The sequence below is a fragment of the Labeo rohita genome, chromosome 13 (assembly GCF_022985175.1).
Source record: "Labeo rohita strain BAU-BD-2019 chromosome 13, IGBB_LRoh.1.0, whole genome shotgun sequence".
NCBI classification, from domain to species: domain Eukaryota; kingdom Metazoa; phylum Chordata; class Actinopteri; order Cypriniformes; family Cyprinidae; genus Labeo; species Labeo rohita.
In genome coordinates this window covers 35,024,986-35,052,820 of record NC_066881.1, presented here as the reverse complement: position 1 = coordinate 35,052,820, position 27,835 = coordinate 35,024,986, and the positions used below count along the sequence as shown (strand labels likewise).

At 33.0% G+C, this 27,835-nt stretch overlaps 3 protein-coding genes across 3 annotated transcripts in view; all 3 read left to right on the top strand.

The window, feature by feature from the left end:
• LOC127175013 (kinase non-catalytic C-lobe domain-containing protein 1) overlaps positions 1-17,698 on the top strand; it is a 63,438-nt gene extending 45,740 nt beyond the window's left edge. The window contains exons 19-30 of the mRNA XM_051125805.1: positions 48-145; positions 1,897-2,090; positions 2,203-2,327; positions 4,682-4,818; positions 4,917-5,099; positions 6,561-6,776; positions 7,993-8,075; positions 8,311-8,452; positions 10,508-10,630; positions 11,013-11,072; positions 13,250-13,407; positions 16,102-17,698. Of these exons, the coding sequence (XP_050981762.1) occupies positions 48-145; positions 1,897-2,090; positions 2,203-2,327; positions 4,682-4,818; positions 4,917-5,099; positions 6,561-6,776; positions 7,993-8,075; positions 8,311-8,452; positions 10,508-10,630; positions 11,013-11,072; positions 13,250-13,407; positions 16,102-16,333 (1,751 nt within the window). The 3' untranslated portion in view covers positions 16,334-17,698. The remainder of the gene's footprint in view (positions 1-47; positions 146-1,896; positions 2,091-2,202; positions 2,328-4,681; positions 4,819-4,916; positions 5,100-6,560; positions 6,777-7,992; positions 8,076-8,310; positions 8,453-10,507; positions 10,631-11,012; positions 11,073-13,249; positions 13,408-16,101) is intronic.
• Positions 17,526-24,141, top strand: vox (ventral homeobox). Its single transcript, XM_051125804.1, has 4 exons — positions 17,526-17,609; positions 22,699-23,240; positions 23,329-23,561; positions 23,800-24,141. Exons 2-4 carry the CDS (start codon positions 22,991-22,993, stop codon positions 24,037-24,039), a joined length of 723 nt encoding a protein of 240 aa, XP_050981761.1. The 5' UTR covers positions 17,526-17,609; positions 22,699-22,990; the 3' UTR covers positions 24,040-24,141.
• A 3,210-nt stretch (positions 24,142-27,351) lies between these two features.
• vent (ventral expressed homeobox) overlaps positions 27,352-27,835 on the top strand; it is a 2,196-nt gene continuing 1,712 nt past the window's right edge. Inside the window, exons 1-2 of the mRNA XM_051126872.1 lie at positions 27,352-27,581; positions 27,664-27,835. The exon at positions 27,664-27,835 is cut by the window's right edge and continues 19 nt beyond it. Coding sequence (XP_050982829.1) covers positions 27,413-27,581; positions 27,664-27,835 — 341 coding nt within the window. The 5' untranslated portion in view covers positions 27,352-27,412. The remainder of the gene's footprint in view (positions 27,582-27,663) is intronic.

Genomic DNA, 27,835 nt, shown 5'->3' with positions numbered 1-27,835 from the left:
CGTCAGATGCGTGTATGTGTGTTTGAGCTGCTTGTCTGTCCGTGTAGGTTCAGACATGAAGGTGATGGTGTCGAAAGTCAAGCTGCAGTTTGATGAGCTCAGAGCCAAAGTGGAGTTTCTGCAGTCTGTCAGGAAATATCTCCAGGTTTGTGCCAAAGCACATGCTGTGTTTCCTCTACTGTGGGTTTAAAGACGTTTCTCAGCAATAAAATTCTGTTTGCATGTGTTTACTTTGCAAAGATGCTTTTATCTTAAGCAGCTTGCAGTGTATTTGGGTTTACATTCATGAGAGCACTGGGAATCATAGGATCCCATGACCTAAATGTTATCAGGAACTTATAAATAACAGGAACTCATGGTGAAGTGAAATGTTTTTAGATGAGCCAGATTCAAGGCATTCTAAAACAGACTTGTTTAATTGTTGAAATAATAGTTTTTTTGTTTTTAGTTTTTTTTTGTTTGTTTTGGGGGTTTTTGACGACGATGATGACGACGATGATAAAGAACAGTTTGTATTAAATAATAATCGTAAATTAAAAAAAAAAACTTAACAGATTATTCATAATAAAAAGTATGTATAATAAATGTATAATATAAATAATTATTATTCACCAGTAAAAAAAAAAAAAAACAATCAATAATAATAACAAATGTATTATACATTTATTTTAATATTCTAATAATATAAGAATATATTTGTCATAGATTATTTTCATTATTATTAGTATTATACATTTATAATCAATTAATAATCATCATCATAATAATAACAGTATTTATTATAAGGTAATTGTAATAATATTTTAACAATAATATATGAATATTAATCATCATAGATTATTATCATAATAATAATTATTATTATTATACATTTGTAATAATAAGCTATTATTATTATTACTATTATTATTATTATTATTATTAATAATAATACCACTGTCTAATTTATTATAAATTAGGTGTTGTAATAATATTTTAAAAATAATATAAGTAATAATATAAATATTATATTTATTCATTATTGTTATTACTATATTTGTAATAATTCATAATAACAACACTGATTATAAATTAATTGTAGTAATATTTTTAATAATAATAATAATAATAATCATAATCGTCATAGATTATTATTATTATGGTTATTATTATTATTCATTTGTAATAATCAATTAATAATAATGATGATAAATAATAATAATGATAACAATTTATAATTTATTATAATTTAATTGTAATCATAATATTTTAATAATAATTATTATTATTATTATATATTTGTAATAATCAGTTAATAATAATAATAGCACTGTATAATTTATTATAATTTAATTGTAATATGTTTTTAATAATAATAATAATATAAGAATAATCATGATCATAGATTATTATTATCATCAATTTATTATAAATTAGATAATAATGGTAATGTGTCTCATTTCTTATAAATTAAATATAATAATCATTTATAAAAAAAACAATAATAGTAATAATGATATATTTATTATAAATTAATACCAACAAGCAGTTAATATGTATTTATGTATTTATTATTATTATTATTATTATTACAAAATTAATTGCAATAAACAATTGTTTTAACAATTTAGCACTTCAATACATATTTCTACAATTTTACACTGGTTTTGAAGTTGGTTTATCCAATCAGATTTCACTTCTCAGCATTAGTATTTGGAAATTTCTCAAATCAACAAGGTGAACTGTAAATATACTTTCAGCTGCTTAAAATAAAAGCATCTAAAAGCAAGTAAATAAATGTAAAATGTGGTATTACTTATTGATAAAATAATTTATTATATATTATTAATTATTATTTATTAGTGTCTTTGTATGATGTAGTTTTTACCACAGGTGTTTTTTATGTATGTGTTGTAGGTGTTGTCTGTGGATCAGTGGGGTTTAGCGCTCTCTCTGCTGCCCTCTCTGGCCACGTGTGGAGCTGCGCCTCTGGAGCTGCAGCATTCAGAAGAGCCTGCACTTCTGCACTTCCTGTGCGAGCAGCGCAGGGGGAAAGGCTGCCCGCTAGTGGCCGCGACCGCCAGAGGACTCATGGCCTATCTGTACGCCAGGTACTGAATGTGTATGAGAATGACTGCATGAGAATGACTGTAGCATGTTTTTTTATAATGACTCTGTCAGTACTGTAACCCTTGTCACACACGTCTGTTCTGATGCTAACAGGAACGCTCACGCCGAGGGATTTATTCAGCAGTTTTTCTACACGTATCGCTACTTCTGCACCCCGGAGGAGCTTCTGCAGTTTCTGATGGACAAATTTAGCAGCACACTGGGGGACGGACGGATGGGCGGATGGATGGATGGACGGATAGATGATGGATGGACAGACGGATGGATGGATGGATAGATTGATGGATGGACAGATGGACGATGGACGCACGGACGGATGGATGGATGGATGATGGATGCATGGATTGATGGATGGTTGGATGGACGGACGGATGATGGACGCATGGACGCACGGACGGATGGATGGATGGATGGATGGGCGGACGCACGGATGGGTGATGGACGGACGGATGATGGACACATGGACGCATGGACGCACGGACGGATGGATGGATGGATGGATGGACGGATGGATGGATGGATGATGGATGGGCGGACGCACGGATGGGTGGATGGATGATGGATGCATGGATTGATGGATGGCTGGATGATGGACGCATGGACGCACGGACGGATGGATGGATGGATGGAGGGACGGATGGATGGATAGATGATGGATGGACAGACGGATGGATGGATGGATGCATGGATTGATGGATGGTTGGATGGACAGACGGATGATGGACGCACGGACGCACGGACGGATGGATGGATGGATGATGGATGCATGGATTGATGGATGGTTGGATGGACGGACGGATGATGGACGCATGGACGCACGGACGGATGGATGGATGGATGATGGATGGGCGGACGCACGGATGGGTGGATGGATGATGGATGCATGGATTGATGGATGGTTGGATGGACGGACGGATGATGGACGCATGGACGCACGGACAGATGGATGGATGGATGGATGGATGGACTGATGGACAGATGGATGATGGATGATGGATGGGCGGACGCACGGATGGGTGGATGGATGCATGGATTGATGGATGTTGGATGGACGGACGGATGATGGACGCATGGACGCACGGACGGATGGATGGATGGATGGATGGATGGACGGATGGACTGATGGATGGGCAGACGCACGGATGGGTGGATGGATGATGGATGATGGATGCATGGATTGATGGATGGTTGAATGGATGGACGGACGGATGATGGATGGATGGATGGATAGATGATGGATGAACGGATGAATAGAAGATGGTTGGACGGATGGAAGGAGGATGGATGGATGGATAGATGATGGATGCATGGATGGATGGATGGTTAGATGGATGAACGGATTAATAGAAGATGGATGAACGGATGAATAGATGATGGATGGATGGAGGGACGAACGGATGGATGGATAGGTGATGGATGGACAGATGGATGGATGATTGTACAGGCGGACACATGGATGGATGGATGGACGGATGGATGATGGATGGCTGAACAGATTAATGGATGATGGATGGATGGATGATGGATAGATGATGAATGCATGGATGGATGGATGGATGGATCGATGGACGGATAGTTGGACGGATGGATGGATGGAGGGACTGATGGTTGGATGGATGAATGGATGAATAGATGATGGATGGATAGATGGGTGGACAGATGGTTAGGTGGATGAACGGATTAATAGAAGATGGACGGATGAATGGATGGATGAACGGATGAATAGATGGTGGATGGCGGGACGGACGGACGGATGGATGGATGGGCGGATGGACTGATGGATGGACGGATAGATGATGGATGGACAGACGGATGGGTGCATGGATTGATGGATGGTTGGATGGACAGACGGATGATGGACGCATGGACGCACGGACGGATGGATGGATGGATGATGGATGGGCGGACGCACGGATGGGTGGATGGATGATGGATGGACGGACGGACGGATGGATGGATGGATGGACGGATGGACTGATGGATGGGCGGATGGATGGGCGGATGGATGGATGGATGCATGGATTGATGGATGGTTGGATGGACAGACGGATGATGGACGCACGGACGGATGGATGGATGGATGATGGATGCATGGATTGATGGATGGTTGGATGGACGGACGGATGATGGACGCATGGACGCACGGACGGATGGATGGACGGATGGATGGATGGACGGATGGATGGATGGATGATGGATGGATGGATGATGGATGCATGGATTGATGGATGGTTGGATGGACGGACGGATGATGGACGGATGGACGCACGGACGGATGGATGGATGGATGGATGGATGGATGGATGGACGGATGGATGATGGATGGGCGGACGCACGGATGGATGGACGGATGGATGGATGGATGATGGATGGATGGGCGGACGCACGGATGGATGGATGGATGGATGATGATTGATAGATAATGATTTTATCACGCTCACATAATTAAGATGTACAGAAAGAGAGAATGATCCACACTCTTACACTAATTAAATAATCATCTCCATGAAGTGAAGTGAAATGAAATGTAATTATATTCTCCATTAACTGTGAAACTGCAGAGCGAATGAAGATCCCTCATCAGACGGAGCCAAAGTCTATCAGCGCACTCTGGATTTATTACACTTCTGGATTGAAGACGCTCAGTTAGTGGACTTCAGCTCCTGCTCCAGACTCCTGCACACGCTGGACGCCTTCCTGACCACTGAGGTCAAAAGTTAACAATGAAACTGCTGGTTTAGACAGAAAGCTTTAATGTGTGTGAAATGTCTGTGTGTGATTATAACCAAGGTATGTCATGTCTCCAGGTCGCACCCGTTGACAGTCGAGGAGAGAGTTTGCTGGCGTCACTCCAGGCCTCGCCCAAGAAGAGGCGCGTCTGTGGCTCATCGTGTGCGTTTGACGCCTCCATCAGCAGCCCAGACGACGAGGAGAAGCTCTCAGTGAACTCTTCATGCAGGAGATCATCCATCGAAGATGCTGCTCGAAAGGTCTGTGAAAGTCATGTAGAGCAAGACACCTCAGGTCAACAGTGTAAACGTGTTAATAGATATCACCATACTTACATTACCAGTGGACAAACTGTTTTTATTCTCAGTTTTCTGAAATGTTATGGTTAAATTTACATTTAAAAGACAGTGTCACAACTAACAAGTGGACTGAAGAACTGAAACAAAAATGCTTACAAATAAAAATGGATATTTGCTTAAAAAGATGGATTTTAGATACCTAATTAAGATGGGCTGTAGTGATTAGCAACAGTGTACTGTAAAAAAAAAAAAAAAATCAGCTTTGATCACAAGAATAAATAACATTTGACAATATATTAATGTAGAAAACAGCTATTTTAGATTGCAATAACATTTCACAATTTTTTAAATGGAAACTTGGTGAGCAGAAGAGACTCTTATCAACCCAAAACCTTTTAAAGGTAATCTACACATCAAACATCTTCATCCTCTTTATCACCTTGAGTTCAATCACACAGTGCCGTACAGTTTATATAAAATACTGTGTAACCTGCTCTTGGTATCATCTTGTGATTTATTTTATTTTAAATTATTTGTTTATTTATTATTTATTTTTTTAATTATTTGTGTGTTAATTTTATCTATTTTGTTTTTATTTAGCAATGTATTTATATATTTTATTTTATTTTTATTTTGTTTTATTTATTTGTTTGTTTGTTTTATTAAACTTTTAAGTTTTTGAATGCATTTAAGACGTTATATAATTAAATATGCACTAATTTGCAATTATTTATGTGTTAATTTTATCTATTTTGTTTTTATTTAGCGATGTTTTTATATATTTTATTTTATTTTTATTTTGTTTTATTTTTGTTTGTTTGTTTTATTAAACTTTGCTAAGTTTTTTAAATATGCACTAATTTGCATTTATTTCCAGAACAGAAATCTGAAAAGTGTTTTTTTTGTTTTTTTTTTTGGATTTCTCTTTTTATCACTCCATAAATCCGAAAATACTGTCAGACAGTAAAAAAAAATCAATTTTCATCATGTTTTTAGGAATAAAATATTAAATATAAATCAAGTAAATTGCATGTTATCAAATCCCTATAAAACCCTACAGAATATAGAATTTAATAAAACTAAAGTTTAGTCGATGTAAATGTTACTGAGGTGGAGGAAAAACTGACAGCCTTTAAAGATATGTGTTGAAGCTATAATAAAAAAAAAATAAACACTTAACTTTGAATTTTGGATGTTTTATTTCCTCTACTCTGAATGAAGACATGTTGTGGAAGCAAAATAGACCAAAAAAAATCTCAAAATTCACAAGTGCATGAAAAAACAATGGTTTTCCCTGTATTGTCTTGCCTTTAAAAAAAATCAAACAAGTTTATATTCATTTGCAACATTAATTTCAAGCATTTCAGCAGAAGCCATTGATCTGACTGTGAGTGTATCATGTTCTCGTTGACGTGTGTGCAGGGTTTCCAGTGGCGTGTGTCGCGTGTGGTGGAGCCTCAGACGGCCCAGAGTAAAGAGAAAGTGTTCTCCATCGCTGCGGCTCTTCCTCGGCCGTGTTACGCCTCTCTGATGAGTCAACTGAACAACACCAATCTGAAATCAGAGGAGAGACTTCCCTTCAGTCAGAGCGAACACACGCCAATACACATCGCACAGCAGCTCACCTTACTGGAGCAGGTGAACAAAAACACCTCAATGCATTTCTGAAATATACAGCTTACACTTACACTGCTGATCATAAGATTTAAATAATTATGATTTTTTTTTAACACTGAAAGAAGTCTCTTCTGCTCACCAAGGCTGTGTTTATTTGATCAAAAATACGTAAAAATGTGAAATATTATTGTAATTTAAAATAGCTGTTTTCTATGTGAATATCTGTTAAAAATCTAATTTAATTTTGTGATCAAAGCTGAATTTTCAGCATCATTGCTCCAGTCTTCGGTGATCTTTCAGAAATCATTCTAATATGCTGATTTGCTGCTCAACAAACATTTCTGATTATTATTAGTTTTTAAAACAGTTGCACAATATTTTTGTGGACACAGTCACATTCTACCGTTTAAAAGTTTGCGTTATATGGGTGTTTAATAGAAATTAATGATTTTATTCATCGAGGATGCATTCAGCTGATGAAAAGTGAGAGTAAAGACATTTATAATATGGCAAAAGATTTCTATTTGAAATAAATGCTGTTCTTTTGAACTTTTTATTCATCTGTGAATCCTGAAAAATAAAATGCATCACAGTTTCCACTAAAATATTGTGCAGCACAACTGTTTTCAACATTGATAATAATCTAAAATGTTTGTTGAGCAGCAAATCAGCATATTAGAATGATTTCTGAAGGATCATGTGACACTGAAGACTGGAGTAATGATGCTGAAAATTCAGCTTTGATCACAGAAATAAATTACATTTTAACAGATATTCACATAGAAAACATCCATTTTAAATTAGAATAATATTTCACATTTTTTATTATATTTTTGATCAAATAAATACAGCTTTGGTGAGCAGAAGAGCCTTCTTTCAGCAAAAAAAAAAAAAAACTTATTTATTTCAAACTTTTGAAAGGTAGTTTAACTCAAAATGCACTAATGTCCCTAATTTCTAATTTTTTATGATGATAATTTCTTGCTTTTTTAAATGATTTTATTTACTTTTATTGTACATTATCTCCCTGTTGTTCCTGTTTTTTTCCCTGCTGTTCTCACACTGTCATTTCCTGATCCAACTCTAGGTGGAGACACACGATCATGTATTTTATTTTCATGCAGGTCTTGATTTTGGATCTTAGACTTTGTATGCGGACAGAATCACCTCTTATATGCCAGATAACTGATTTAATTCATCACGCATGTTTGTGTCTCATCGCCTGTTATTTATACAGGAAATATTTCACGACTGTCATCCGGTTCACTTCCTGAACTCAAGAGCACACGGAGTGACGGAAAACTCTGGAAACGTTTCCAGGTGAGTTTCCACTGTCCCACACTCACACAACTTAGGATCTGATCCTTCAAAAATGTACACAAATGGATCATTGACACAATTAAAGCAGTGATCTACTGTTTAAACAACCTATAAAATAATTTTCACCTGAATTCTTGATTTATAAATAAGTGCAGGTGCATATATTTATATTTTAGCTTTCCAAATGTGTCCAGTATGTGTGCTAACAGTGTAAATGTTGCTGTGTGTTGGTCAGGTGTGCGTCTCCAGCCTCCTCACCTGTAGAGGGCAGCAGCAGTCTGTTGGTGAGTGACGGGCCGCTGCAGAGACTCCTCACATACGCCGACTGTGTCGCCAACTGGGTTTCTGCTGAACTGGTCATCTGTGACTCGGTCAAGGTGATTTATGGAACATTTACATAAATGTTATCAGTGAAACTGGACTATGAATGTTTACAACAGAATCACTGAGATATTTACTATCAGTAACATTAATGATATTAATAGTAACAAAACTGCTTAATAGGTATTTATGTTAAGTATTTTAAGTACTTAGTTTTAATTATTTTGAATATTATCATTATCATTATGTAAGAATTTAAATGTGACCCTAGACCACAAAACCAGTCTTAAGTCGCTGGGGTATATTTGTAGCAAAAGCCAAAAATACATTGTATGGGTCAAAATGATTGATTTTTCTTTTATGGCAAAAATCATTAGGATATTAAGTAAAGATCATGTTCCATGAAGATATTTTGTAAAATTCCTACTGTAAATATATCAAAACTTAATTCGTAAAATGCATTAGTAGGAACTTCATGGACAACTTTAAAGGTGATTTTCTCAATTTTTTTTTCTTTTTTTTTTGCATATATTCAAATAGTTGTATCTTGGCCAAATATTGTCCTAACAAACCATACATCAGTGGAAAGCTTATTTATTTCGCTTTCAGATGATGTATAAATCTCAATTTTAAAAAATGACCCTTATGACTGGTTTTGTGGTTCAGGGTCACAAAAAATACAGCTAAACTAACACTATAAAAACATGACAGCTTAATAAAAATCATGTGATTTTTGAAAGTTATCACACACACACACATATGTGTATATATATATATATATATATATATATATATATATATATATATATATATATATATATATATATATATATATATATATATATATATAGTTAATATTTTGAATTAGATTTTGTTTGTTTTTAACATTTTGTGTTCATTTTAATTTTACTTAATGTTTTAGTAATTCTGTTGTGTATTTTTGTAATTTTTAATAGTTGCTTTTTGTAATGTTTTTAATAATAGTAGTAGTTTATATATAAACACATAGTATTACTATTTTAGATTTTTTAATTAAATTTTATTTTTATATTCTGTCATATTGAAATTTTATTTAATGTTTTAATAATTCTGTTGTGTTTTTGTAATTTTTAATAGTTGTTTTTTGTAATATGTCATTTTATTACATATAAACATTTTAAACTATATGTGTGTGTGTGTGTGTGTGTGTGTGTGTAATTATTAAAAACATTACAAAAAAACAATTATTAAAGGCAAAAACATTAAAATAAACAAAGAAAATATAAAACATAAAATTGAATTTAAAATATTAACAAACTGTACTAGTAATAGTATTTCAGTGATGCTAAAATAAAAATTTGTTTTAATCATTTTAAAGTATTTTGAAGTATAAAATGTTATTATTAGTATTTTTGCTTCAGCTATTTTAATTTAATGTTTAAATTAAATGTATTTGTTTCTAATGTAATTGCATTCACAATAAGAACATTAAAATAGTATATTATGTTATTATGTTAGTATTTTTGCATTATATATATTAATATAATTAATATTAATAATAAAACTGCTTCACAGCTATTTCTTATTTTTTATTATTTGTTTTAATTGTTAATTGTTTCAGATGTTATTGTTTTAATAATAAAAATAGTAGAAATATATTGTCTGTAACATTAGTATTAATAAAAATGCTTCACAGCTTTTTTTAAGTTATAGTTTTAAAAGCTTTATAAGTCTTGAGTATTCCTAATGTAGCTATAATAACAATAGTAATAATAATAATAATAATAATAATAATAATAAAATGAAGTGTTTTGAAGTATTTTGTAATTATTGTTGTTTATAGTAATAGTATATTAATCATACTAAAATAACTAAATTAAAAATGTTTTGAAGCCACAATCTGCTGTCTGGGGAAAAAACAAAATTATATCATGCAATCATGCATAAAGAGCATATTTTTAGGACCGGTAATTTTTTTTTTTTTTTTTTTTTTTTTTGCATTGTAACATTAATTTAATGCAATTAGTAGCAATTCTATCCTTCATTCTCTGATATGCACAGAAATGAATGGTATATGCATTTATGTTTTTCATAGTGTTGTGTGTCTCAGTGTGTTTGTGTTTTATTTTTAGGCACAGACGGCTTTACTCGCTCGTTTTCTGGCCGTTGGCAAGTACTGCTACGAAACGAGAAACTTTGCCACGGCCATGCAGATTTTGTCGGGGCTTGAGAACGTGATTGTGAGGCAATTACCGGTAAGAAACGGCACGTAATGCTTCCTCCGAATCGTGCCGCGGTTCCCTGTAAGTGATAAATTATCCGGCGCAGAGAGAGTCGTAACCTCATAAGCTCCACTGTATTTGTTATTTTTTGCTGTATCTTATCTGTGGCCTGCAGCAGCTGAAATGTTAATTGCACGTCCGTTTAAACTGATTAAACACTGACTCTATTTAAAAGCATGAAAGAGTCGTAATTCACATTCAGCATTTTGTGCAGAAACAAAGCAATGTTCGTCATATTTAGCGTGAAATGAAATTGCATGATAAACGGTTCTCGTAAACTGTGCTTATTCCTGTTTTAATTAGTTTGACGGTGTTTCTCTTGCCTTGTTGGTTTGTGTGGATGTGTTGAACGCAGGCGTGGAAGCAGCTCTCGCTGAAGGTGTGTGAGGTTCTGGAGGAGCTCAGGGCCGTACAGGTCAGAAACGCACCAGAACACACAATCATGAGGGTCTACAGGGTCCATTTCCTGTTTTAGGGTTTTCTTTTCACATGAAGACAAAATTCACATGAAGACCTGCATGGTTATACCAACCTCACTGGAAGATAACATTTTTATGAACTTATTATTTAAAACTAATTGTTAATTATGTTATTAAATTGATAATTATAAAAAAATATATAACATTAATGTAACATAATCATATAATCATATAAAAAAAAACAAAAAAAAAACAACAACTATGCTTTATTTTAATAAATAGTTTTAATTGTTTAGTTGTAAGCCAATTCCTAATTGTTATTATGTTATTATATTAATATTAATAAAAAATAATTACAAATATATTATATTATTATATATTCTGTGTAATATATTATATATTATCTATAATATTAAAAACAAAACTGCTTCACAGCTGTTTTAATGTTAAAATTGTTTAAGCGATTTTCTTAATTTGTTTCTAATGTTATTATTATTAAAAATTATATTAAAATAGTATATTATTATATTATATTAGTATTACTGCATTATATAACCTTAATATTAATAATAAAACTGCTTTCTTATTTTTAATTATTTTTTTATTTATTAATTGTTTCAAATATTGTTGTAATAAAAAGTACACACATATTATATATTGTCTGTAACAATAATATGAATAACAAAACTGCTTCACAGCTGTTTTAATTTTATTTTTATTTTTTAAGTGTTTATTAAGTGTTTCTAATGTGGTTATATTCATAATAATAATAATAATATAATAATAATGATAGCATATTGTATTATTATATTAATATTATTGTATTGTATATTTATAACATTAATATCGTTAATAATAAAACTGCCTCAGCTGTTTTCATTATTTTGAACAATTTCTTAATTATTATTATTATTATTATTATTAGTAATAATAATAATAATAATAATAATTATAATAATAATTATAAAACTGCTTCATTAATTTTTAATTTTCATTTTTAACATTTTAAATTCTTAATTTTCATTAAATTGTTTAGAACATAATAATAATAATAATAATAAATGTATGATTTAAGTTCTTAAATGCAATTAATTTGTTTTGAATAAATAATAATAATAATAATAAAGCTTCATTTATTTTAATTATTTTCATTTTAACATTTAAATTCTTGCATTTAATTTGTTTCAGGCGACATAAAACTGCTTCACAGCTGTTTTATTTTTTTTTTTTAAACCAAGTCTTCAGTGTTTCTTATGTAGTTATATTATTATTAATAATAAAATTGTATATTGTTATTATATTAATATTATTGTATTATATAATTTATAACATATTGTTTATAATAACAACTGCTTCACAGCTGTTTTAATTATTTCTTAATTATTAGTAGTAGTAGTAGTAGTAGCAGTAATAATAGTAAAACCACTTTTTTATTTATTTATTTATTTTTTACATTTAAATTCTAAAATTTAATTAATTTATTGTTTTGAACATAATAGTAATAATAATGTTAATAATAATAATAATTATTATTATTATTATTATTATTATTATTATTATTATATTAATATTATTGTATTATATGTTTATTGCATTAATAATGTTATTAATAACAAAACTGTTTCACAGCTGTTTTAATTATTTTGAATTATTTCTTATTAGTAGTAATAATTAGTAATAATAAAACCACTTTATGGCTATTTATTTTAAATATTTTCATTTTTAACATTTAAAAATCATTAAATGTAATGAATTTATTATTATTAATAATAATAATAATGTTGTTATTGTTGTTTTGTTGTTGTTATTATATGTTTATATCATTAATAATATTCTAAAAAACTATTCTAAAAAAAAATTATTCTATAAAAAACTATTCTAAAACACAGCTATTTGTTTTAATTGCTTTAGTAATAAATTATGTAGTTTTAGTATTGAAGTCATTGTTTGTGTGAATTATATTTTTAATGTTGTTTCGAATAATTTAATACATTAATGCATTTGGCAGATGCTTTAAAGTGACTTAAATTCAAAGCTATGAATTCAGGCATTCTCTAAGAATCGAACCTGTGACATTGGTGTTGCGAGCGCATGCTCTACTATTTGAGCTATAGGAATTGGTCTCATAGAAAAGATTTGAAGGTTTGAAGGTCTGTTAATGATCTTATTTCAGGTGTTTCTGAAGAGTGATAATCTGTGTCTGATGGAGGGAGAGAAGGGCAGACAGCGGCCGACTCTCCCAGACGCTCACATCCTGGCCATGCACATCCAGCAGCTGGAGATCGGAGCGTTCACCATGACCAGCGGAGCATACAAGTGGCCTAAACTGAGGTTTTATGAACACACATTTACATTCACGCATTAACAGAACGGAGGAACATAACAGCTCAAAGCAGCATCTTTAAAGGAATAGTTCACCCAAAAATGAAAATCAGCTCACTCTCAGTGAATGGGTGCCGTCAGAATGAAAATGGATTTGTTTCTTCCAAACATGCAGCTTTTGGTTTCTCAAGATGTTAACTGATGGACATGAGTGGTGTGGATTATCGTGATGTTTTTATCAGACGCTCATTCTGACGGCACCCATTCACATCTATTGGTGAGCAAGTGATGGAATGACGCATTTCTCCAAATCTGATGAACAAACAAACTCATTTACAGTTTGGATGGCTTCATTTTCGAGTTAATTATTCCGCTCACGCTCGCGTACGCCGCAGGAGAGACATCTGTGGAGGTCAGAGGTCACGGACAGTCAGATGTGGCGGTAATGACGCAGCTGGTATGTTGAGTGTGTGTTTGTGGAGCAGATGGAGTGTGATTGGCGATGTTTGGGGTTTGTGCCAGGTGCCGTAGGGCTGCTTTTGTAGGCAGGTTTGGAGGTGGACACACAGCTGGTTGTTGTACATCTGTAGCTCACAGCACACTGAATCAGGTCAGTCACACACACATGGAGATTCAGTCTGGACTTCTGGAACTAATGTTTTATATTTGTGACTTGAGTTGATGATTCATAAGTGTTGTCTTTATGGTAGTTTTATGATTGAGAACAACTACTAGTATTGGTTGTGGCTTTATTTTAAGAAATCCTAAATGGTGTTTCAGTGGTGTTGCTAAGTGCACTAGTACTAGAACTCATACTGTCACTATGCGATTTACGGGGGAAGAATTTTATTTTATTTTTTTCCTAACAAAATTGTGATTTTAAAATGCAATTTTACAAAAAGTTCAGGTTTGCTGTGCTTGTTTATTGGGTTCACAGTTTGGCCCAAATTTTGTGATTATTGTGATGATGATGATGATTATTATTATTATTATTATTATTATTGCTAAATAAAAACTAAATAAGAAAAATATTGTAATATGTCAGTGTAAAATAAAAAATTATAACCGTTTAATTTAGCATTACAGCTGTAAAATGACAATACTAATATTTATGGCTGTCTTAAAATCTTAATATTTAACCACTGAAATTTTATTTTGACAACAAAAACAACAACAACAATAATAATAATAATTTGATTATCATTATTTATTATTATTATTACTATTATATTATTAAATATACTAAACAAAAGCTAAAGAAATATTACTATTGTCATATGTCAGTGTAAAATAAAAAAATAATAAAATAATAATACTTTATGTAGCACTACAGCTTTAAATTGCGATACCAATATTTATGTTTGTCTTAAATTCTTAATATTCAAATGTTTAACCACTGAATTTTTATTTTGACAACAATATTAATAATAATAAATTAATAACAATACGTAGTTGTTATTAATAATAACATTATTATTGTTATTATTATTAATAATAATAAAAATTATTATTATTAATAATAATAAAAATTATTATTATTATCATTATTATTAATAATAATAATATTTAAAATGTAGTATTAAAGGAAACTTACAAACAAACACTTTAAACGTATTTTAGTTCTTCTCAGATATATAGATTAAAATATAATAATAATATTAATAATAATAATAATAATAATTAACCCTATTATTATTATTATTATTATTATTATTACTGCTGCTACATAAAACTATTAAACAAATAAAAATATTATTATTGTATTTAACTGTATTTAAGAAAAATAGTAATTTCATTTTATGGTACTGTAAAATTAAATATTTCTTAATTTATTTATTTTTAAATAATTACCATTGAACTTTTTTTAATAATAATAATAATATTATTATTATTATTATTATTATTATTATTATTATTATTATTATTATTATTTTATGAAACTTAAACAAAAACAAAAACGCTTTGTTCTTCATAAATATAATTCTTAAAATATAATAAAATCATAATAATAATAATTATTATTATTATTATTCTTACTGCTACTAAATAAAATTCCTACATAAAATAAGAAAAATGACTATTGTACTACTTCACTATATTTAAGAAAAATTATAATTTATTTTATGGTACTGTGAAATTGTAATTAATTATATTCAAATGTTTATCCATTTAACTTTTATTTTGACTTATTATAATAATAATAAATATGATTGTTATTATTATTTAATAGTTATTTATTAAATAAAACTTAATCAAACATGTATTTTAGTTTTTTAATATTATTAAAATATAATAATAACTACTACTACTACTCCTACTAAATTAAACTAAATAAAACATTGCTAGTTATTTCACTGTATTTAAAAAGTTTTAGTGCAACTGTGAAATTACAATTGCTGTCACGACTGCTTTATAAGCAATTCTTGTTACAAGCACAACCCACTGAATGCAGATGTGAGTTCATGTGAATCAGCATTTAATCAAACCGAATCTGAAAACACCAGTATCATGAGCCGCACAAGTGTAAACAAACACAGTGCCGTGCATCACTTTTCACACAGAGCTGAATTGCACTAAAGCTGTATTGCGATTATTTCGATTAATCATGCAGCCCTACCAATTGCACTCAAATTTTATGCAAAACGTACAAATGTCATCTCAAGCCAGACTCACATGTCCAGTGTCTTCTCTGTTTCCTCTCAGGAACATCGCGCGTGTGGCCAGTCAGGTCCACGCCTTTCAGGAGCGTCTCTATTCCTACCCTCCCGACCTTGATCTGCAGTCGTACCTGCGTGGGCGAATCGCACGCTTCGGCCGCTGTGACGTCCCGCTCCTCGCCTCCGACAACCACGCCAACTTCAGCCAGACGGCCAGCGAGCGGCACGCCCGCCGGATCCACGACACGCTGCGCCGCGTCAAAGCGTCTTTCCAGTGACCGGCACAGATGCGGAAAGCCGCTGGAAGACGCTGTCAGGTGCCATAACACCCATCTGGAGACTGCAGACGTCTCCATCTGAGCTCTGAGGAGAGATAAAGACGTTCACAGTTGCTCTCTATACAGATGTTGACAGAATTAGGAGTCTGTGCCAAAAAACGTGATCATGGAAAGCACAAGACGTGGGAGGTTTTCCTCATTTTAGGATGTGGAGGTGTTTTCTCATCTTTACCTTCAAGTATCACACACTTCTTCAAGCAGCCTTAGCCAGTTTCGGTTTGATGGCTGGATTTCTTCAAAGAACAAAGACTTATTTTTGAAGTGTTTTGACAGCTACACAACCAAATATTGTAGTCTGGATATTTATAGATTGAGAAATTATTAATTATATTAATGCATTTTAGATTCAACCGTTTGAGATTGAAAAGCTTGAAATAATGCATTATAAACTCCTACAGAGAATAGAGAAAATATACTTTTAATAATAGAGTCAATGCAGTATATTTCTACACCTAATCTTAAGACATTGTGACATACTTTTGCAAACATTTCAATATTTTAACTCATTGCATTTGCATTTCTCCATTTTTGTAGTGCACTTTAAATTGGGGCACTTTATTTCCGTTTTAAAGTGCAAAATGCATCTTTCTAATTAGAGTTGAATTAAATGATTTCCAATCTTTTCTTAGTTGCATTATCAATAAGATTTGTCTTAACTTAGACCCGAGAACATGTTGTTCCAAACCTGTATGAGTTTGTTTCTTGTGTTGAACACAAAAGATAATATTTTGATATTTTGTAAGCAAACAGTTGTTGGTATTGACACATACTATGAAAAAAAAAAATACAATGGAAGTTTTTTCAACACAAGAAATAAAGTCAGACAGGTTTGTTTTCTAGGTTTCAGTCTGTAAATTATACTTTAGACTTGGATAAAACCAATTGATTTACATTTTTACATCTGCAGGATTACAAACGTACTAAATTATAGGTGTTAATAGTCCATTAATCAGGTTTAGAGCTAATAAATTGCATCGTGTTGAATGAAAACTACTCATTTTGATGGCATGTGTTTTTCAGGTGTGCAGAATACAGTTCCGGACGTTCACCATCTTCACCTTTGACCTGTGTGTTCTTTAACCTGTGATGTACCAATAACCATCATTTTATGACATTTTGTGTTTCAGCCTCTTCAGCTTCTGTGATAGTAAAGCGTCCATCAGATGCACAAATCAAAATCTCAGAGACAGCAGTAGGTCGTCTGGGTGTTGTTCAGGTACTCGTACACTATACTCGTCAAAAGTTTGGAATTATTCTAATTTTTCAGTGGCGTAACTTTCTTTTCTTTTTTTTTTTTTTTTTTTTTTTTTTTAAAAAGAAAAATACAGATTTACTCACCCCCTTGTCATCCAAGATGTTTGTGTCTTTCTTTCTTCATTCGAAAAGAAATTGTTTCTTGAGGAAAAAAAAATCAGAGATTATCTTCATATAATGGACTTCAGCTTGACCTTCCAAAATGACCTTTAAATGGCTCTAAACGATCCCAGCCTTATTTAGCAAACGATCGGTCATTTTCTAAACAAACTGACAGTTTATATACTTTTTAACCTCAAATGCTCCTCTTGTCTAAGTTTGCCTGAACTTTTTCTGGTTCAATTCGGTCAATACAGTTAGGGTATGTCAAAAAACTCCCATCTCGTTTTCTTTCCCAACTTCAAAATCGTCCTAAATTGCTACAGAAGTACCGACCCGGTGTTTACGAAGTGAACATGCAAAGAAGATCAAACACACTTTAAAAAAAAATAAAATGGAAACAGCGATGTAGGACGATTTTGACGTTGAAGAAGAAAACGAGACGAGAGTTTTTCGACATACCCTAACTGTATTGAACAAGATTACACAGACTACGTGTGACAAGACGAGCATTTAAGGTTAAAAAGTATATAAATTGTCAATTTGTTTTGAAAATGGCCGATCGTTTCGCTAGATAAGACCCTTCGTCCTCGGCTGGGATCATTTAGAGCCATTTAAAGCTGCATTTAAACTACGTTTTGGAAGTTGAAACTTGGGGGCACCATAGAAGTCCATTATATGAAGAAAAATCCTGAAATGTTTTCCTCCAGAAACATAATTTCTTATAGACTGGAAAAAAAAAGACATGAACATCTTGGATGATGAGGGGAAGTGGAGTTTTCCTTTCATTTATGTTTGTCGTTTTTTGCCATTATTATTATAGGACAGTATTAGACCGAAATTCTTCACGTCAGTGAATAAATGCATAGATATGCAACAAACATTTGTTTTCCTCAACAGTCCAGTGGTAGAATTTGCGTTAAGTGAGTAGAAGGTTGTGGATTCTAATAGGCCCCCGTGAAATTTTTCCCCCTTATTAAAATATTCATCTGCAATCATATATGCAGAGCAGGGGCACAATTTGTGTTCTGTTTTGTGATTTAACCGGAATGAATAGATAGTCTCCGCAACATTTAAGCGATAGATTGAAGCACTTTCAAAAAAGTGATGAGGACAGTATTGACCATGGCAAAAAGTGGTGGGGACATGTCCCACCCACAAATTACGCCTATGCAATTTTTTAATGTTTTTGATGACTCTTCTGCTCAGAAGCCTGTATTTATTTGATCATAAATAGTGTAAAAATTGTGAAATATTATTACAGTTTAAAACAGCTGTTTTCTATGTGAATATCTGTTAAACTGTAATTTATTTCTGTGATCAAAGCTGAATTTTCAGCATCATTACTCATCTTCTGTATCACATGATCCTTCAGAAATCATTCTATTATGCTGATTTGCTGCTGGAGAAACATTTCTGATTATTAGCAATGTTAAAAACAGTTGTGCTGCCCAATATTTTTTTGTGGAAATCGTGATACATTTTATTTTTCAGGATTCACAGATGAACAGAAAGTTCAAAAGAGCAGAATTTATTTGAAATATTTTGCAACATTTTGAATGTCTTTATTGACACTTTTGATCAATTTAATGAACAAAAGTAGCAGGAAAGCAGGAGAAAGTTTCAGAAACATAAATAAATCTTAATTATTTCAAACTTTTGACCTGCACATCTATATAATTATGCAAAAATAAATAAATAAATAAAAGCATGCATTATTAAACTGTAAACAATATATCTCTGCTTCTGACATTCTGTCAGTAACTGAACATATTAACTGAAACAAAAGCAATATGACACAATTGTTCATATTTTATTCATTAACACAGCAGCACACTCCCACTTATGTGACAGTAACACAACAGAATAAGCCTGAAAAAATAAAAAATAACATTTTAAAAATAGAGGCTGATATATAGGCAAAGTTAGTCAAATCCTAGGTTCTGATCTTATAAAGTAACTTTCGTTTTATCGTATAATTTACATAATTATACATTAATTTAAAATGAAAATGTAAATACAAATGTCTGAAGACAAAGCAAGTCAGTGGGATATGGTTACAAATTGGTAAAATTGTTAAAAATAAATAAATTTAAACATGGTGAAAGAAGTCTGTAATGCTAACAAAGACTGCTTTTATTTGATCAAAAATATAATAAAAATGTGAAATATTATTGTAATTTAAAACAGCTGTTTTCTATGTAAATATCTGTTAAAATGTAATTTATTTCTGTGATCAAAGCTGAATTTTTAGCATCATTACTCCAGTTTTTAGTATCACGTGATCCTTCAGAAATCATTCTAATATGCTGATTTGCTGCTGGAGAAACATTTTTGATTATTATCAATGATAAAAACAGTTGTGCTGCACAATATTTTCATGGAAATTGTTATGCATTTTATTTTTCAGGATTCACTGATGAATAGAAAGTTCAAAAGAACAGCATTTATTTGAAATAGAAATCTTTTGTAACATTATAAATGTCTTTAACGACACTTTCGATTAATTTAATAAACAATAGTATCAGGCAAGCAGAAGAAAGATTCAAAAACATTTTAAAAAATCTTAATTATTTCAAACTTTTGACCTGGTCCATAGAATTATGCAAAAAAAAAAAAAAAAAGTATGCATCATTAAACTGTAAACAAAATATCTCTTATTCTGACAGATCAGTCGCTGGATATGAACATCTTTATAGGAAAAAGCAATATCATACTTGCAGTCCTTCATAGTTTGTTTGGTAACACAGAAGCTGCTTGTTCAGGTGATGTTTTAAAGCTTTTAAAGTTTTCTTTAGAGTCACCCCTGTGTTCGCTGATCTGATGACTGTCAATTAAACGAGATTTGCTCTTTTGTTTTTGGTTTCAAATATCATATCATATATATTATAGCTTATCCGAATGAAATAATGCGCGTTTGAGCTCCGCGGTTTGTTTCGGAGTTTCACGCAGAGGCGAGGAAAGGCGCGCATCGGATCTCCTCATTGTTCCTTGGCGGATCAAAGCGCTTCAGATAAAGGCTTTAATTGCGAGTCAAAGAGCTCGAGCTCCTGCACTATAGATCACTGATAAAGGAAACAGTCAACATGCCGTTATCATCATTGTCCAGCTAAACGATCCTTTCAAAGGCTCTGTCTCTCATCCACAGACATTCAAACACAGTCCGATAACACCAAATCCCTGATTAACCGCAGACCTCTGTGCCAGAGCCGCCTCACATGCCATTATTCCGGATTTATCAGCTATATTATTCAATCACAGTCTGTGCGGTTGTTTCATCATGCAACCTCAAATAAACATACTGCTACATGAAGACATTTGAATTGAGTTGTTGTATTTTACTCCAGAGCGACCTTTTGGCATGCAATTAAAAATCCCAAACTCTCATATTTAAAAAATGGAATATGCATATTGTGCATATGCATAATTACAATTTTATATAAAGTTGATCAATGCGAGTAAACTGTTGCACATATTTAGGCTGATGCAATGAGATCTTTTCACTGTTTTCACTGTCTCTAGTAGTTGTGTTGAGTAGGTGGATCAGGCTTAAGCTTGTCCGGGTGTGAATTTGCATTTGAACTGCTGGTCAATCAAAGTTAATTGTGTTGCTACTGTAATCCCTTTGATCTTGATGTTTGCCGACCGCGCCAAACGCTGCTGTGATGGACGGTGGCGCCAGAGACTCCACAGGCAGCAGCATGTGTTAATACACCACCATTTGAACTACAGTCAAATCACACACCACAGTACAGAAACAGACAAGTAGCAGAAACTAGGCGGGTTTTTTTTTTTTTTTTTTTTTTTTTCAGTATTCGAAGGTTTAAGAAAATCACGACGAAGCGACAATAAATGCATTTTTTCTAATTGATACATTGGTCAGTTTCGCACTGATGACAGTAACAAGACAGAATAAGCCTGAAAAGCCAAATCATTAAAAATTAGAGGCTGATATTTAAGCAAAGTTAGTCAAATCCTAAAATTTAGGAGCAGTTGAAAAGTTAGGATTGGGAAATATTTGGCCGAGAACTGTCTGATAATCTGGAATCTGAGGATGCAAAATAAATAAATAAAGATATTGAGAAAATAGCCTTGAACGTTGTGCAAATGCATATTACTAATCAAAAATTACATTTTGCTATATTTACAGTAGGAAATTTACAGAATATCTTCATGGAACATGATCTTTACTTAACACTAATGATTTTTGGCATAAAAGAAAAATCAATAATTTTGACCCATACAATGTGTTTTGGGCCATTGCTACATATATAACAGTGCTACTTAAGAGTGATTTTGTGGTCCAGGGTCACATATGTATGTGTGTGTGTATTTTATTTTATTGGTTATAGTTATTGGCTATAGTTTTCGTTTTTATAAACTTTATAAAGTAACGTTTCATGTTATCAAGTTTAATGTAAAATGAAAATCTAAATACAAAAGTCTGTCGACAAAATAAATCAGTGGGATATGGTTACAAAAAAAATACAATTAAAACATGTTGAAGTCTCTTCTGCTCATCAAGACTGTATTTATTTGAATAAATACAGTAAAAATGTGAAATATTACAATTTAAAATAACTCTTTTATTATGTGAATATATTGTAAAATGTAATTTATTCCAGCGATCAAAGCCGAATTTTCAGCATCATTACACCAGTCTTCAGTGTCACGTGATCCTTCAGAAATCATTCTAATATGCGGATTTGCTGCTTAAGAAAAGTTTCTGACTATTATCAAAGTTGAAAACAGTTGTCCTGCACATTATATATAATGCAAAGTAAGTCAAATACACCGTTTTATTATCAGGAATTAGTTGAAAATTGGTGTAAAATATTTAAAAGGTTTTACGAATCATGTAAGGTTGTTGTTTTCAAGTTTCTAGGCCTTAAGCTTTAAATTCCCATTATTAACGCTGCCTTTTTCGCCATAAATGCGCCAACGGGATCCAGTTGTTCTGACACTCCATCTGTGTTTGAAGAGGATGCAGACAGCTGGATGAGCCAGAGGTTCTCACAGACAAGCTGGCGCCAGGTTTTCACACAATCACAGGATATGTAAAGACTTCAATAACGACCCATTAGGCCTAATGATTGAGAATCGATCAGGCGTTAACTCCTCCATGCATATGTTAATGCGGTGTCGGGACCGGCCTATATATTCAGCCCGCCTCTGGAGGCCTGGCAAACAGTCTTGGATTGTACTCGGATAGATTCACTTCCTCAGACAGACAGCACAGCAATCATGGTGAAGAAGTTTTCTGTGGACTGGCTCGCCCAGAGCTTTCACGATTCGGCGTCTCGAGATGTTCCGGAGCCGGAGAAAAAGACGCACAGGCCGCACGTACCGTGCTTGGTTCAACCGAGACCTCCAACATCATACGACAAAGTTTATTTGCAGCCAAAACCAAAGGTTAACAAAGTTGAACAGACACCAGAGATTGGCAAAGAGGTCACGACTCCGGTTACGCAAAGGAACTGCTCATCTCCAAGCTGTAAGTATGCGCTTCAAAGCATTTGCGATTGATTTCAATGAGTGTGACTGGCAAAAGAGCGTGTTTTAATCGTATATTTCACGTTCAGTTTCAGAAAACAGCGGTTATTCCTCTGGTTATGAGAGCGAAGCGGCCACATCTGAATGCGCTTCAGTCGAAGATGCGAACGAAATGGAAAAAGACGCAGCGACTCGCAGAATCAGAACCAAATTCACACCAGAACAGATCGACAAACTTGAGAAAATCTTCAACAAGCACAAATACTTGGACGCAGGAGAAAGAGTGAAAACAGCTTTGAAACTCAGTCTGTCAGAAACTCAGGTGAGACGCGCTCATTAAACTTTATACTCTTCACTTAATGAATTTATTGGCGAAAAAGCCATCGCTTATACACCGAAAAAAAAAACTGACTCAGAATTTGCAATCTAATTGGTAAAATAACACGTGAGATGAAGTAAAGATTAAAATAGTGTCATTTTATTTGAAATTCGAATTCATGTTTGAAGTGTTACATTTGAACAATAGAACGAATTTTAAATGCATCTCTTTTGTTCTACAGGTCAGAACTTGGTTCCAAAACCGCAGGATGAAGCTGAAGCGGGAAGTTCAAGAGATGCGCGCTGACTATCTGCTGCCTCAGATGGTTCTTCCCCACGTGCTTCCGGTTCAGTACCACTGCTACGACAGACAGCGACTTCCCTTTCCGCCTCACGGCGCGCTGATGCAGCAGATGATGCAGCCTCAGCCTCTGGTTCCTCATCATCATCAGCTCATGATGCCCAGGCAGCATTACTACTGAAGACAGACACATTCAGAGACTTGTTCCTTTAAAACACTTAAATCACATTCTGTGTGCAATACCTGTACAGTTCTGCTTTGTAAAAAATAGCGTTTAATTAAAAAGAAGAGTTTATTTATTATCAGAAATAAAGTTATGTTTTATGCCTAATCTCTGTGTTACTGGTGATTTGTTCGTGTTGAAGTTGAACCTTACAAGTTGAAAGTTCACATTTGATAAGATATCTGTTGTTCAAATGCGTTTAATCTCAGTTTCCTTTGAAGTTAAGAGATACTATGACACGCACTCAACTGAGTGACTTTATTTACACTTTATTTAAGAGTTTAGTGTTTTCTTGGATCATTTCATACATGATGCAAGTTTTAAAAAAAAGTATTTCTCATCTGCAACCAAACTGCATCGATACAGTAAAATTTCACGTCTCAGTTGTGATCTGACAATCATGCAAAAACCTAAAATGCAGTACAAATAAATAAAAGACTTATTTACTTATTTCATCACGTACTGCATGGAGTTTCAATATATTCATGTTTTTAAGACCCATAATGTAAAGATTTTTTTTCTTATTCTTTTTCAGCTTTTTTAAACCCAGTTCAAGTTTGAAAACAAATGAAAACCAGTTTCTATTTTATGCATTGTTCTGCGTGAGCAAGCAACTCTTAAAAATAAAGATTTACATTGTAACCAAACATGATTTGCATCCATAAACCATAGGTAAAAATATGTTAGATGTATCTTTCTTTTTTAAAAACCCCACAGAAACCTATAATACAACATCAGAACGTGTCCGTATCCAATATGGTTCATTTTTGGATGATTCCTTTTCGCTTTTGGTGCAACGTTTTTGCCATTTGTGCACGCATGGAGGAGGTTGGCTTTTAGATCTGCAATAACACCAGTGAGATGTATTTAAATCAAATGTAGGCGCCAAAGAAACCCTAAACAAACCCGTCCGTGCATTGATCCTGCGGGAGCCGCTGCGCCACGGCCTCACACTGCGCTTTCATATGCGCGCGACTCCGGGCACTTCAAACGAGACCTAACGAGGAGATCATGGTCAACAATTAGTCCTAATTAAGTCGCCCATTGATGAGTTTACACTCTCCACATAATACCAACAGACTGGCTCCAGCATGTCTGGCTTGTGCGTGTGCGTGTGCGTGTGCGTGTGTGTGAAGTGTTGTAGTGATGTGACAGAGTATTGATCACCTTCTAATATCAGCCCCGTGATAACATTAAAACTAACTGGTTACCGAAGGCAATAGAAGTTAATAACTCATAGTCATTTTGCAAAATCAATCATGCATGTTTTATAAAGACTGTACATACCATCCCTGACGTAATAACGCAATAAAAATAACTTTATTTGTAACTTGATGTTGCATTATATCGTCTCCAGATGAGTATTTTGGTTTCTGGATTCATTAAATGATCAGTGAGTAAATTATTTATTTATTTACTTATAAAAAACATATAATGCAATATCAAGATACAAATTATGTATGCATGTATGTTGCTTTATAGGTTTTTCAAATGAGTATTTTGGTTTCTGGATTAATTAACTCACCAGTAAATTATTTATTTAACAAATAAATAAATAAATGCAACATTATTTATTTATTTATTTATTTATTTGTTTATGTTTTTTAAATTATATTTTTTTGTTTCTGGAATAAATAAATGCACATTTATTTATTTATTTATTTATTTATTTATTTATTTATTTATTTATTTATAACGAATAAATAAATAAATAAATAAATAAATGCACCATTATTTATTTATTGTGTATAATAGGTTGCACTATAAATAAATACAATTCCATTTTGGTTTCTGGAATAAATAAATAAATAAATAAATGCAACATTATTTATTTATTTATTTATTGTGCATTATAGGTTCTTTAAATGACCATTTTCGTTTCTGGAATGAATAAATAAATAAATTCAACTTTATTTGTTTATTTATATGTTTATTGAATTATAGGTTCTTTAAATTATATTTTTGGTTTCTGGAATAAATGAATGCAATATTATGTATGTATGTATGTATGTATGTATGTATGTATATATTTATTTATTGTGCATTATAGGTTGCACCATAAATAAATAAAATTCCACTTTGGTTTCTGGGATAAATAAATAAATGCAACAATTTATTTATTTATTTATTTATTTATTTATTTATTTATTTATTAAGTTCGTCAGATGGGTATTTAGTAAAGTATCTGAATTCATTCAATCATCATTAGCCCTGTATTTTTATTTATTTATTTATGTTTATTTTTTAAAATAAATATATGAATGATTGCATGCAACAGTATACGATACTGTTTGTTTGTTAGTTTGTTTGTTTGAATCTGATTTTTATTATTTTTAAATAAATACATGCATATACAAATGCAACATTATATGATTTTATTTATTTATTTATAGGTTCGTCAGATGGGTATTTTGTACAGTATCTGACTTCAGTAAATCATCAGTAGCCTTGTTTTATTTATTTATTCATTTTGTAGGTTCTTCCGATGGGTATTTATTTATTTATTTATTTTTTTATCCTTAAGAAGTAAAAGATTTTGTGGAACTTACAACTCATAAGGCTGAAGTTTTTCATTGATTTTAAAATTCATTTGATCTCATTTTTATCTTTAGTCTATCCCAGTATTTCTCTGTCTATATTCTTATGCAACTATCCACAGGTAGATTTATAATTCAGTGTTTCCAAGCGACTCATTCAAACTCGTGCGACTCGCGGGAGTTTGTGAGGCGCCAGAGACGCCTTTCAATGTTTACCATTAAACATCAAACGCTTTTCTCCTTTCCTCTCGCGCAGCACCATGTAGTCTTCAATGACAGGAGACAAAGCAGGAGAAACTCGTCTGTAGACATCAGCTTTGCCGCTCAGACCCATAATACGCGAAGATGCATTTAATGTAATAAACAAGCGTGTTGAATTGACATAGATTGGAAAGATTCAAACACAATGGGGATCAAGACTTAATCCGACTGTAAGTAAAACAGTGATCCGCCCAGATCCACCGTTCGCTTTCATCTTCACATTATCGGCGATGGATGAGGTCTTGTCTTGAGTGGATGATGTTGCTCTCCGTCAATTGATTGTATCAGTGCATTGATGATGATTCTCAGGTACTTGAGGTGAACACATGAGGTGCTCAGACTCGCTGGCGCCTGGATATCACAAGTACGCCAAACGTGTGAACGAGCCCATTGCGACATCTATTAACTTCAATTACAGAGTTATAATTCCGCCGAGAGTCGCTTTACTCATGCAAATGAGCGGAGAAGCTCGTATAAAGTCAAGACACTGACCACAAGAACTACAGCTCATCAAATTATTAGGAGGAAACATCATGTTCAAGAAGTTCTCAGTGGAGTGGTTGTCCCAGAGCTTCCATGCTCAAGATTTGGACCGGGAGAAATGCTTCAGAAATGCGCCAAATGACGCCTTTAGTGATGCTCCTCATGCATCTTCAGATGCGGTTGGAGAAGGAGAAACCAAGGCCCCGTCTTCTCCTACAAGTAAGTATGACCTTCTCGCTGTGGCTTTCAGTGTTGTTTTGGATTCTGAAACGCATCTTACATGTTTTTCCTCTTGCATCAGACAGCTGTGGCTACACCTCGGCCTCCGAGAGCGATGAGAGCGAAGGAGAATCCGGGCCGCAGCGGCGCGTCAGAACCAAGTTCAGCTCGGATCAGATCTCGCGTCTTGAGAAAACCTTCAGCAAACACAAGTACCTCGGTGCGACTCAAAGACGGAAAATAGCAGAGAAGCT